The sequence below is a fragment of the Balaenoptera acutorostrata genome, chromosome 15 (genome assembly GCF_949987535.1).
Source record: "Balaenoptera acutorostrata chromosome 15, mBalAcu1.1, whole genome shotgun sequence".
Taxonomy (NCBI): domain Eukaryota; kingdom Metazoa; phylum Chordata; class Mammalia; order Artiodactyla; family Balaenopteridae; genus Balaenoptera; species Balaenoptera acutorostrata.
In genome coordinates, this window is record NC_080078.1 from 36,899,274 (window position 1) to 36,912,133 (window position 12,860).

At 54.0% G+C, this 12,860-nt stretch overlaps 1 protein-coding gene across 4 annotated transcripts in view; it reads right to left on the reverse strand.

The window, feature by feature from the left end:
* Positions 1 to 687: 687 nt before the first annotated feature.
* NAA60 (N-alpha-acetyltransferase 60, NatF catalytic subunit) overlaps positions 688 to 12,860 on the reverse strand; it is a 47,060-nt gene continuing 34,887 nt past the window's right edge. The window contains exons 2-6 of one of the 4 annotated variants that reach the window (XM_007181554.3): positions 6,995 to 7,110; positions 4,605 to 4,734; positions 3,426 to 3,522; positions 1,938 to 2,172; positions 688 to 844 (exon numbers count right to left, since the gene is read on the reverse strand). In XM_007181554.3, coding sequence (XP_007181616.1) covers positions 688 to 844; positions 1,938 to 2,172; positions 3,426 to 3,522; positions 4,605 to 4,734; positions 6,995 to 7,104 — 729 coding nt within the window. In that variant the 5' untranslated portion in view covers positions 7,105 to 7,110. Of the gene's footprint in view, positions 845 to 986; positions 2,173 to 3,425; positions 3,523 to 4,604; positions 4,735 to 6,994; positions 7,177 to 12,670; positions 12,847 to 12,860 lie in introns of those variants that run through there. The other 3 variants (XM_057528870.1, XM_057528872.1, XM_057528871.1) reach the window with 3 other exon arrangements.

The following is a 12,860-nucleotide window of genomic DNA, read 5'->3' on the forward strand; positions in this document are numbered from 1 at the left end:
TGGGAGACCAGCTCCCCACGGTGCTCAGAAGTGGCCACGTCTAAGCAGAGCTCTCATCTAGGTGCCCACCACAGGGCAAGGCCGCTGCTGTTAAAGCCGCCATCTACAGTGAAGCACCACCAGGGACACAGTGGCACTGATAACCCCTGGGAAGGGGAAGCTGAGTGTCTGGGGACAGGAGTAGAAGGGGCTTGATCTTTTGGTAACTTTACAATTTTTGAACCATGTGAATGCTTTATTTTTAAAAAAGTAGTTCAGGTAGTGAAAAGATAAAGCTCTGGCCAGGGCTCAAGAGCTCTGCTTTCCCTCCTGAAGTTTCTGAGAGACGTTCGGGAACTATCTTGGCCCCTGGCCATGCTTCCCAGCACCCTGAGCAGCAGATGCCCATCCAGGGCCTCCTGTTTTCATTGCTGAAAGCACCACCTCCATTTCCCCAACCATCATCCCACTGGGCTCTGCTCCCCTTTCTGCACCCCCTGCTCTGGTGTACCTGGGGGAGACCGGGCACGCCCCTTGACTCTCTTCTCCCGAGCCCACGTAGCTCCGGGCCTGCAGCTGGGGCAGGCCGACGGGCCTGGCAGGTGCCCACTGGCTCCTCTGCAGAGGACAGCAGAAGTCAGATGGCCGGGAAGGCGGTTTCCACAGGGTGCCGAGGGGTGGGGCCTGGCAGAGACTGCCCGGCTGGCGTCACATGGTCCGACTGTACTCGATGCCGCCCTTGGTGGAGATGCTTGACCATGGCAGGAAGCTGCAGAGCAGGCTGTGGGCCTGGCGGTAGATCCTGTGCGGGATGGAACAGGGGCTCAGGTTTGCTAGCGCAGAGCCCAGGTGCTGGATGTAGTCCGTGCAGCTCCGTTAAGGAAGATTCCGACTCGCCTGCCCAACTGCCCCGGGGTGGCACTGTCAGCACGGTGACCATGGGGGCTGCATGCAGACAGCATGCCACTCTTGCAGGAGGCCAAGAGCCTGCTCAGCCTCTGCAGGGCTGGAAAGCCTCATCAGATGGAGGGGGCTCTGCTGCACAAAATAATGCAGGGCAGAGCCTGGGTACAAGGGACCTTCTGGGTGAGGCCCCAGGCACCTGGACACCCAGACTAAGGCTGGACAGGACTGGGTGCTGGGGGAGGGGTCTGGCAGAGCAAGTGTTCCTAGTTCTCCCCTATGCTCAGTCCTCAGAGTGGCAGGGCCCTGTCCCTGTGATGAGGAGGGGTCAGCAGTCCTGACCCTGTGGACACCCACAGAGACCCATCTTCACAGGAGCTAGGCCTGCAGGCTTTTGGGTCGCCCTTGTCTTTCTCGTTTATTTCCCTGTGAAATGGATAAATCCTGGACTCATTCATTTAACTTCTCTCTCTCACATACACACAGTATTTTGGGGATCACACCCTATGACTATCAGGAAGTCTCCTGGCCTCCACTGAACCTGTCAAGGGCCAGAGAGAGTTAAAGAGGAGGGAGCAGGGCAGGGACACACCTCTGGGTCACGCACCCAGCAAAGAAGGTTTGAACCCAAGTGTTCAAAAACAGCAAACAGTTTGTTTCACCTCACTTGCTTGTCTTCTCCCCCACCAGCACACAGCCCCATGAGAGCAGGGGCTTCTGGCTGTTTCATTCACTGTTGTATCCCCCACGCACCTGAAACAGGAGGCTCTCATTCGATACTTGATGGATGGATGGATCTTGGGCCAGGAGGCTGAACACTCCCCTCATACCAGTCTAACGTCCAGCGAGCGCCAAGTGCCAGAGCTGGCCTGCTTTCCCAATGTCCACACCCAGACCGTCATTTCCCAAGATGTGCCGGCCAGACCCGCCCACAACAACATCTGGTCCCGTGAGCTTGGCCTTGTGGATGCCATGTGAAGGCAACCACAGCTCCAGCTGGCGCAAGGGCCCTGCTAGGAAGCCACAATACCTCACCCCCGAAAGAGAAAGGATATAGGATGGTCCAGGGAGGGTGGCCACCGTTGATGTAGAGGACATAGGTGAAGCCATCTTTGAGGACCCCTCGGATGGAATAGTAATAGGGGAGATAGTGATGCTGCTTGAAGTCTCTGTTTTCGTAGAAGTTTATAGCCGTATTGTTGGTAGTGAGGACATGCAGGTAGATGGCTTTGCAGTGGTCCTGGGCGGTGGTTGATATGTGATCCTTTAAACTCTCAAGTAATAGGGAACCTGCGGAGGAAGAGGCGCAGGGCAAGTGGGAAGGAAGCGTGAGGCAGACAAGGAAGTCATCTTTGCAGAGGTCTCTACAGATCTCTCTGCTATTGGACTGAAGACCGACCTCCCATAACCACCCACTATAGAAGTCCCTAACATCTCACGGCCCGATGGGGCTTGTCACCTGAGGTCCTCAGGCATCCGGGACCGCGGATGCCAGCCTGCTAGTTCCCTCCCAGGGGCTGAAACCACAACAGAGACTCACTGATCTTTTAGACAATGAAGTGTAAACCTGAGCCCAGGAAAATGTGGAACGGACACAAATGAAGACTCTGCCACTCACTGGCTGTGTGGCTGAGGGGGATGGGAATTTGGAGTCATGCGGGCAGCCCGGCAACCCAGGTGTGGCGGGCACCCGATAAGTGGTGGCTGGCACTATTTTTCAATTATGTTTTCTACTCTTAATCAAGAATACCTTGGGTCTCTGTCATACAGAGTGAAGTAAGTCAGAAAGAGAAAAACGAATACTGTAGGCTAAAGCACATATATGGAATCTAGAAAAATGGTACTGATGAACCTAGTGGCAGGGCAGGAATAAAGACACAGACGTAGAGAACGGACTTGAGGACACAGCGGGGAAGGGGAAGCTGGGACGAAGTGAGAGAGTAGCACTGACATATATACACTACCAAATGTAAAATGGATGGCTAGTGGGAAGCTGCCACATAGCACAGGGAGATCAGCTCGATGCTTTGTGACGACCTAGGGGGGTGGAATAGGGAGGATGGGAGGGAGGCTCAAGAGGGAGGGGATATGGGGATATATGTATACTTACAGCTGATTCACTTTGTTGTACGATAGAAATGAACACAACATTGTAAAGCAATCATACTCCAATAAAGATATTAAAAAAAAATACCTTGGGATCAGACATAAGCTATGTGTGCGGCGAGAGGCACGATAAGAGGTGCCCATTCCCAAATGAGGACATTCGGGAGCGGTTATTAATCTGATCTTGTCAGATTTGGGAAGGAGGCCATGGCAGAAAAGACCTGGTGTTGTATGGAAAGAGGACAGGCTGAAGGCCAAGGGAGTGGGTGGGGCCGTGGGTCTTGGCGGAAGGGGAGGAAGGATGAAGATCTGGCCCCAGACAGAGGGACAGGGATGGAGGAAGAGACTGAGGGGTATTTATGAGAGACAATCGTCAGAACGGGGCGGGGGTGGGGGGCGAGTTGGCGGTTGTGGTTTATGAGCTCTGCCACCCTTACCTATGCCATGCTTTCTGAATTCCTTCACTACTCCCAGGCTTAGGATGTACGCAACCTGTGTGTCAACAGAGAAGCTGGAGGCTAGAATATCTCCATCCTAAAGAGAAAGTCAGAAACAGTCGGGTCAGCAGTGGAGGCCCCGGTCCCACTGCAGGACACAGCTCACTTGCCAACTTCCCAGCCATGACACCTGGGGAGACACTGGGGCAGAGGGAACAGAACAGAAGACAATATAGAGGGTCACCTCCACTCCCATGGAAACGAGAGGGTGTGGGCCCTTCTGCGAGAAACTGCAGATGTAACAGCACACAAAAAAATCGCTTCTCTTGGGGTGGGTGGTAGACCACACAAGGAGGGTCAGGGATGCCAGATGAGTGAAGTCATGGCGGGAAGAAGGAACTGCTCAGCGGGCCCTCAGCACGTGACAGTCCACCAGCCAAGAGACAAGACAGCCCAAGAGAGTGTGAATGTTTTAACTAGGGATCCTACCCAGCCCCAGGTGGTCTCGCAGTAAAGGGGGAGGCGGGGGGTAGGGTGGGCAGTGGTGCCCTCCACCACCCTCTGCTGCCAAGGCCAGGCCAAGTGACACACCGCCCCACGTGGGTCTCTTGGTTCCGGAGATGCAGTTCTGGACCGGGAGTGTCATGAATCTGACCAGCACAAGGTTCTTATGTTCTTCTACCTCACAAAGAACTAGAAGGATCTGCCATGTGTATGGTTTTCTCTCCCCCATTGAAAAGGACACTTGGTGACTCGGCCTTTGTGTCCCGTCCACTGCTCACTGAGTGGCTCCCACGTGCTGGGAGTGGGTCGGCTCCCCACTCCCCACCCCACCCTCCACACCACAGTTAGCCTGGACACAGGTGGACTTGCCATCGGTCTCAGGGAGGTAAGCATCCTTCCTGCTCTTGTGACTCGAAGCCCGCAGAAAGGCCAGTGTACCGTTTACCCGCCTCCCTACTTCAAAACGGCTGTGATTGTGAAGCCTGGGGTCGTGTTACTTAATGCATATATGACTGTGTCACGAACACACAGAAAGAAACCAACCAGGTATGAATCTCACATGCCATCTGGGCTCCCAAGAGAAAGGGTCACAGAGCAGGCAGCGTGACTGTGTCGTAAGGCCCCACAGTCCTGTCCAGAGGCACCAACTGCCAAGTCATTGCTGCATACACTCACCTCCTTATGTATCTTGGTCCTACTTTTTATTTCAGCTACGATCATTCCCACGATGGCGCCCCTGTAGGTTGCGGCGAGGGAAAAGAACTTCTTGTTGGAGGTGATATCACGATACCATGAGTCTGGGTAACTGAAGAAGAGACAAACTCAGATGAACCGGCCAGGTCAAGTCCAACCCCTGTCGTGCTTCAGAGAGTTGAACCACAGGGGACCCTAGGCTGCTCTGTCCACCACTCAGGGTTGACGAGGGGTCTGCCCATCGCTCAGTCTCCACCGAAGTGTATCACTCTCAGAGTATCATCTTCTGAAAGTGGTTATCTGTCCGGACAGGACTGGAAATTTGATGGGAAAACGATCTTTTTAATAATTTTTTTTTTTTTTTTTTTAATGAGGATCTTGAATCAGATGCGTATGTTTTTTTTGATTGATTGATTGATTGATTGATTTTGGCTGTGTTGGGTCTTCGCCTCTGTGCGAGGGCTCTCTCCAGTTGTGGCAAGCGGGGGCCACTCTTCATCGCGATGCGCGGGCCTCTCACCGTCGCGGCCTCTCTCGCTGCGGAGCACAGGCTCCAGACGCGCAGGCTCAGCAGTTGTGGCTCACGGGCCCAGCCGCTCCGCGGCATGTGGGATCCTCCCAAGCCAGGGCTCGAACCCGTGTCCCCTGCATTAGCAGGCAGACTCTCAACCACTGCGCCACCAGGGAAGCCCGGGAAAACGATCTTACAAGACACCGAGACAAGAGGGGAAAAACCTCTGATGATGCTGTCCCCTCGAGAGCAGTGCCTGGGGGGGCAGGTGGATGAGTTAAGATTGATGACCCCCGCAGCCTGTGGACACTTGGGTGATTTCCAAGAATTCTGTGAGACTTTTTCAAGACTGGGGGAAGTGGTGTGGGGAGAGCCAGGTTCACTGCAGAGTGGCATTTGAGTTTCAGGGACAGGGCCTCAAGGGCAAGGTGTAGCCAGGGTCACTGGGGCTGCTGACCAAGCGCCGTCCGAGGGGAGCAGGGAACAGAACAGTGATGCAGTGATGAAAAGGCAGACTCAGCCACAGCCAAGGAGGCTCGGTCAGGAGGGGGTATGGGTTTGTTTCCTAACGGACACAGCGGGTTAGCCCAGGATGCCTTTCATGAGACCAAGAGCTGGAGGAGGGTCTCAGACCCTCCTGGCGACACAGAGAGGTGCTCTACTCGGGTCTGCACTGTAGAGGCCACCGCCCGCCCACCGGAAGCTTCCACAGAACCTGAGCATCACCCAGCCTCCTCTCCTGGTCCTCATCACACTCCCGCCTTCTGACCCCAGCAGTGCCGGGTGGCGCGGCAGCCAGGAGGGGAGCTGCGACCACATGGTCTGATGGGACTGAAGTTCTCTCCATCATCTTTGGAACCTGAGGCCTCAGGCCCAGGAAACTGCAAGGAGAGGCAGGCAGGTCGGGCTCCTCAGAGGCACAGAGGCTCCGGCCAGTGAGGCTCTACCTGCCCCAGCTCACCCTCAGCGGGGTCTAACCTCGGACTTACTGGATTACTTTCCAGCGGTGGGACTGCTGGGATGACGTTTATTTTCTAACCTATGAAGCCGCCGCTAGCCTGTGGCCCCAGAAGGTGACAATTCACACTCCCATCAGGGACGTAAGGGAATCCCTCCCTTCCTGCCGGCAGCGGGTTAAACACGTCTGAGGCTAAGGCTCACGGAAATGAGATGATTGGCAGGATCTTGTTTATTTTTAATTTTTAAAAGTTTGCACTATTTTTCTCACTATAAGCTCTATGTGCACATTACAGAAAAATGTAGGAAATACAGACAAGCAAAACCAGACAAACTTGTAGATGTTAATCATCCACCCACCCGAACTACCGAACACATTTGCTACGAGGTACATATCCTCCTAAGCTTTTATCTTGCATGTGTTTTTAAATAAAAGGGGGATTGTGGTACATACTGCTTTCTAGTCTGCTTTTTCCACTTAATATCTTGTAAAAAAACTCCTTGTCAACATATATACCTCTAGGACAGGGTTTTTTTTCCCCCGGCAGAATAACATTATACTTTTGCATGCACATACCCCGATGTATGTAACCAATTCCTTTCTGTTAAGATACTTAAGTAGCTTCTCAATTTTCTGAATATTATAAGTAGCACTGCATGGAACATCTTTGTAACTAAAGATTCTCAGCAAAGCCCTTTTGGGGATCTCTAGGAACACAATGAAGTGCAAAGAGCCGGGTGGTAGTCAGGGAGCAGGGCCCGGGGCCCCGACAGGCGAGGTCACTCTGGGCCACCACGGCGCCTTCACAGCAAGCCTTTCAGCTTTGGCATCCGTGGCTCTGCTCACATACCCCCCGCCACTCCCCACCCCTCAAGCCACAGCTGGGGACACTGCTCAACTTACTCGATGGGGAACCAGTCGCCGCACAGGTGCTTCACGGTGTCTATGTCATCGTGGCAGAGGAGACGCAGGCTGACCTCGCTGAGGGAGCTGGATGGCACCACCTCTGTCATTCACACCTGCAGGGAGGGAGGTGTCAGGAGGGCGGCCGCACCCACGCTGCCGCCGCCTCCTCCTCATATAACCTGTGAGGCAAGCAAGGCGGGAAAGCTCGCACCGTCCCCCGGATGGAGTGTTCCTCCCCTTACAACACTCCCTGCACTAGGCATCACAGGCACACCCCCACCTTCGCCGTCCCTGCAGGGCAGGAAACCAAGGATCGGGAAGGCCTGGGAGGATGGGGACCCAGGGTCCCCTCGCTGCTCACATGGGATACTCCTGAGCCCCACAGAGGGCAGCCCACCTCTGGTCTGTGTTCTCTCTTCTTTTGGCCCTTCTGAGCTGCCCGCTGAGCGCCCACACCAGCCCTACTTCTACCCAGAGGTTCTCACGTCTCCCTCACACCTGCTGTTTTTCCACTGGTGAGGCACACGGCCCTGCCAGCCCTGACTCCTCCCAGCCTGGGCCAGTGGCTGCCAACAAACGACCCAGGGCTCAGCAGCCCCAGAGACCTGCTGGATTTAGAGTGGCACTTGCTGGGTGGGCCATTTCTCCTCCCCTATGTGCACACAGAAGGACTTCAAGACATGCCAAAAGTTCAAGACAGGGGCCACGAGTTGCAACGATTAAATCAGGAAGCTACATTCAGCCCAGGCAGGAAGGCCACGGGTGGACTCTGACAAAGCACCTGCACCCCCCAGGGCTCAGCGATCGCCAAGGAAAAGCCTAACCTCTCACCCTTGAGATCCTGCAGTGCCACATCCCCCAGGGATGGAGGCCAGCCTCCCAGTGCCTCCTGTGAAATACACAAAGCCCTCAAGCTTCCCACCTACAATGCTGGGCCTGAAGCCAATCAAGCCTCCAGGCCTAACTTCACGACTGCAGGTAACACTTGGCACCCGGGCACCATGACATCTGACACACACGGAACGGGTAGAATTCTACAAGACAACTGGCCTGGTCTCTTCAAAAAGTCAATGTCATTTAGGGACCTCCCTGTTGGCGCACTGGTTAAGAAATCTGCCTGACAATACAGGGTACACAGGTTCGATCCCTGGTCCAGGAAGATCCCACATGCCGTGGAGCAACTAAGCCTGTGCGCCACAACTACCGAGCCTGCACTCTAGGGCCCGTGCTCTAGAGCCCACGCACCACAACTAATGAGCCCGCGAGCCACAACTACTGAAACCCATGTGCCTAGAGCCCGTGCTCCGCAACAAGAGAAGCCACCGCAGTGAGAAGCCCGCGCACCGCAACGAATAGTAGCCCCCCGCTCGCTGCAACTAGAGAAAGCCCGCACCCAGCAACGAAGACCCAACGCAGCCAAAAAATAAATAAATAAATAAATTTATCAATTAAAAAAAGTCAATGTCATTAAAAAAAAAAATAGACTAAAAAAGACAAGGAGACCTACAACCAAATGTGATGTGTAAACTCTTCCTGGGAAAAATAAAAAGTCAAACAACATTTTGGAGAAACTTAAATATTGGCTGGACAGTAGATGATGAATTTATGATGAAATTATTATGAAACTATAATTAACTGACTTAGATGTGGAGGGTACAGTGCTTATGCAGAAAGTCTTAGGAGATGCATTGCTGAAATACTTTGTAGTGAGGTATCATGAGGTCTAAAACTAAACAGTTCAAAAATTTTTCAACTGCTTAGAATGCAAACGTGACAATACGCTATTAGCGGTTGGATCTAAGTGGCAGGTTGATATAAAATAGGAACTTACTGTTCACACATTCAATTTTTCTACATATTTGAAATTTTTCATAATAAACATTGGGGTTGGGGCAGGGGGTAGCCTGAAGTTACCTAAACTGACTCTAGAAACCACAGTTCTGTGAATGGGCACTGTGAGAGTCCAGGCAATGCCCAAAGGTCAAAGGGAGCCCAAATGCAGTGCCCTCCTGCTGTCCTGACCCTGCTCCTGATTGGTTCCCATGAGACACAGGCGTTTCCATGAGGGTCCCCGGGAAGGCCGTGTCCTAACCTGCCACCTGCCAGGGGCCGAATCCACCCTGAGGCTTGACCACAGGGCCAGTGGGGCAGCTGCTCAGTCTCTGAGCCCTGGACATGATCCCAGTAGGCTCTGTCCAGCAAGAAGGGCTCCTTTGAGGGGTGGCCAAGGGTAGGCTGGGCAATGACAGGTCTGCCGCCGTCCCCCTTCCCCTTCATGGCACCCGCCAGTCTGACACGGAACAGCTGGGGCGGGGGCTTTAAAGGTCAGGTCCACGGGGCTGGAAACATGGTGACCTTGGTGACATTGAAGCAGACATGGGGTGGGCGGGGAGGCAGAGGAGGTACTGCAGGAGCTCCATGGCTCTGTGCCCACATCGGGTTCTGTCTTTCCAGCTCTCGCCAGACCCTGCAGGGTAAGGACCATGCCACCTTGACAGGTCCCTCTGCACAGCATGGCTTGAGAGCTGAGATGAGAGGGGACCTGCTTTCTCTTCCTCCTCCGTGTTTTCAGCCAGCACCTGCGCGCTGCACACACTGCCCGCGTGGGGTCTGCCAGGTGGGGCCCCTCCTGTGACCCCCTGGCAGCGTAAAGGGAAGCTCATCGGGACAAGAAGCTGGTGAGCTCCTGCCTGAGGCCTGGTGGATCCCAACAGGTGCCCTTCTTGGGAAGACTCGTCACTCAGAGGGGACCTCTGAGAGCCCACTCAGGCAGGGCAGAGACAGCCGCCCATGTCCTTGTTTTCAGATGACAGGACCAGGGACCAGGCCATCGCAGACATTAATGTGAGAGGCCACTGGAGAAAGGGCAGCCACGGCTGCTGGGCTGAGTTCTCGGCTCCAAACACAAAACAAAACCAAAACACCAACCAAACAACAAAAAAGTCCTCCCAGACTTGGCAAATCTGACCTTCCCACATCGCCTGTGTTTTTCTTGTTGCTGGGACACACTTTCAGAAACCAAGATGCTGTCCGGCTCCATCTCTCGTGAACAGCTTGGCTGGTCCACTGCTCAGCAGCACCCCCCACCACCAATGGTGCCCAGGACGCTCTGGTGAATGTGACCTCAGGGACCTCAGGCCGGCCACCTCTTGGGAAATGGACTGTTGACCAAAAATGGCAACTCCTGAGTTTTATGAGTCATCTCTGTCCAGAATACATCCTGGCAGTCACAGCCAGGACGTGGCTTCACAGTCATCCCAGATTGTACAGTTCCAGGAGCAGAACGAGGCCCAACACATCACACCTGCCACAACAAAGCACTGCTTCCTGCGAGGTTTCTAAACAACCCACTGCACATGTGACCCTCTTTCCCCCACAAAGGGAGAGAGTCCACAAAAAACCTCTAAAAGCACCCACGGAGGTGCTGCTAATCTTGTTGGCATGAAAACAGCAGTGTGGTTGTGTAGGAAATGTCCATATTCCTGAAGAGATGCAAGCTGGACATACAGGGGTGAAATGCAGAATGTTCTGGAGCTGAATTTAGCTGCAGCGAAAAGTGGCAAAATGTTCACAACCATTGAACTGGATGATGGGTACACCAGGTGGATGTGTGAAAATGTTCCTAATTAAAATTAGCCACCAACCTGCCAGACTTCTCCACAGGCTGAGTTTCCGGCATGGACGGCAGCTTCCCCAGGTGACTGATGGAGGTACCTCTGCCATCCTGCACGAGGCCACCTTGCAGTGGCCACCCCGCCTCTGCACACTCCTTGCTGAGAACAGCACAGCGCGCCCCCTGCTGGCCGCGGCTGCCCACCGGCCACACGGGGGAGCCCTGGAGGGTTGGGTGCCTGGTTCGGAGCTTTCTGGGGGCAGGAATACCGTCCAGGACCCAAGTTAAGCGACCCCCAAACTCCACCGCGGTTTTAAAGAGGAGGGTGTAGACACCTGAGGACAAGGGCGCCGCTTTAGAAGCCGTGCCTGAAGCTGCCCGAGGGGCTAAGTCTTAACCACGGGGCCAGTTGGCGCCCCTTCTCCTTCCCTCGCAGCCAAGAGAGGGGAAACGCAGGAAACCCCTGTCAAAACCTCGAGCCTTCGCGACGGTCGACAACCCTGCACCATCCGAGGCCGAGGCCTGGCCCTCAGTGCAGTCTTTCCAGAGAAGGCTCCTGAGACAGGCGTCCCCCTCTCCCTGTGGCAACTGCCTTTAGGGAAAATCCTGGGGGACAAACCCCAATACATCACCACCTGCCTAATCCGAGTGGCCAAACAGGATGCCCTATACACGTTCTACTCAACACTCCAGTGAGGGCACAACCCCTGCTCTAAATTGAGCAAAGGAGTGTAAGCTAGAGCCCACTGTGAGCTCACCAAAAAACAGCCCCAACGTGGAAGCAACCCAAATGTCCATCAATGGATGCCTGAACCAATACAATGTGTGCATCCATGCGGTGAATATTTAGCACTGACACGTACTACGATGTGAATGAACACGGCAAACACGATGCTGAGTGAGACAGGCCGGACATAACGGGCCACATACTGCATCTTACGATTCCATTGCCATGAAGTGTCCAGAACAGGCAAATCCATAGGGACAGAAGGCAGATTAGTGGTTGCCTACGACTGGGAGTGGGGTTGGGAGGCTTGGAGGGTGATGGCTAAGGGTGTATGTTTCTTCCAGGAGTGGTGAAAATGTTCTGACACTGAACATGGTGATGGCTGCACAGCTCTGTGAATACACTGAAAACACTGAATGGTACACTTTGGGTGAATTCATGGTAGGTGGACAGTACCTCAATAAAGCTGTTAAAAAGAAAACAAAAGCCAGCCCCAATCTCGAGAGTAAACGTTTCTTTGGTGAAATGGATAAAAACTATTCTTCCTGAAGGAAGTCACAGTAGATTCCAGAAAGAATCAGAAACTTTCCAGCCTGCAAGTCAAACTGCAGGGGCTCAAGCTGGTACCTGGAGAGGGGCTCTTGCAGTGGGGCTGGTCCACACGCCACCTCCCCCAGCCCCCGCCTCTGAGCCAGGCCCACTAGGGTGGGCGATGGGGGTGCTCTGGGGAAGATGAGGCTGAAGGTCAGGGAGGCTGGAGGGAGGCACAGACTCACAGAGATGAGGAAGAGCCGCCAGTCCACCAGGGCCGATCTGGTCGCTTACTCCAGATTTGGGCCAATTTTAATATTTCATATTCAAAGAAAAAAAAATCTGTCTTTGGCTTGGAGTGTGTAAGAAGTGACCAAATAAAGTTATCAAGGCTCAACCAAGTGCATCTGTGTTGTCTACAGGTTTTCACGGGGTAAGCTGCTTAGGTGATTTTGAGAAAGGAAAGATCAGGCTCAGATTTGCCCCTGTCTGGGAAGTCAACACAGAGCACAAATCACCGGATGAATTTCAAATCAACTTTCGGCTCCAATACCTGACCTGTGCCAGGAAACTCCACATCGTCCTCTTCCCTGGAAAACCGGCTCCAGGTGGTTTGTCTGGGGTTTGATGGGCTGAAGCCAGCCTGAGAAACAGGGTGACATGCCTGCCCACCCTCACCACCCCTGGCAGAGCTCCAGGTGTCTCAATGGCTGTGCCCCACTCTTCTCTCAACCAACAGCAAACGTGTTCTGAGCTCCCGCAGAAAGGAGTTGCAGGATGGGATACGTCAGCTCACTCTCACCAGTCTCTCCTCCGGAGCTGGCAGGACAAGTGCAGGCAACCAACAAAACCGGCTGCAGAGCCTGGATCTGGGTGGTCATGGGCAGACACAGGGCACCCGGAGCCACAGGAAGCAAGGCCTTGACCTCTGGCACCTGCGGCAGGGGGCTGACTGCAAGGAGGCTGAGTGGGCACTTCCTGAGGGGACAGAA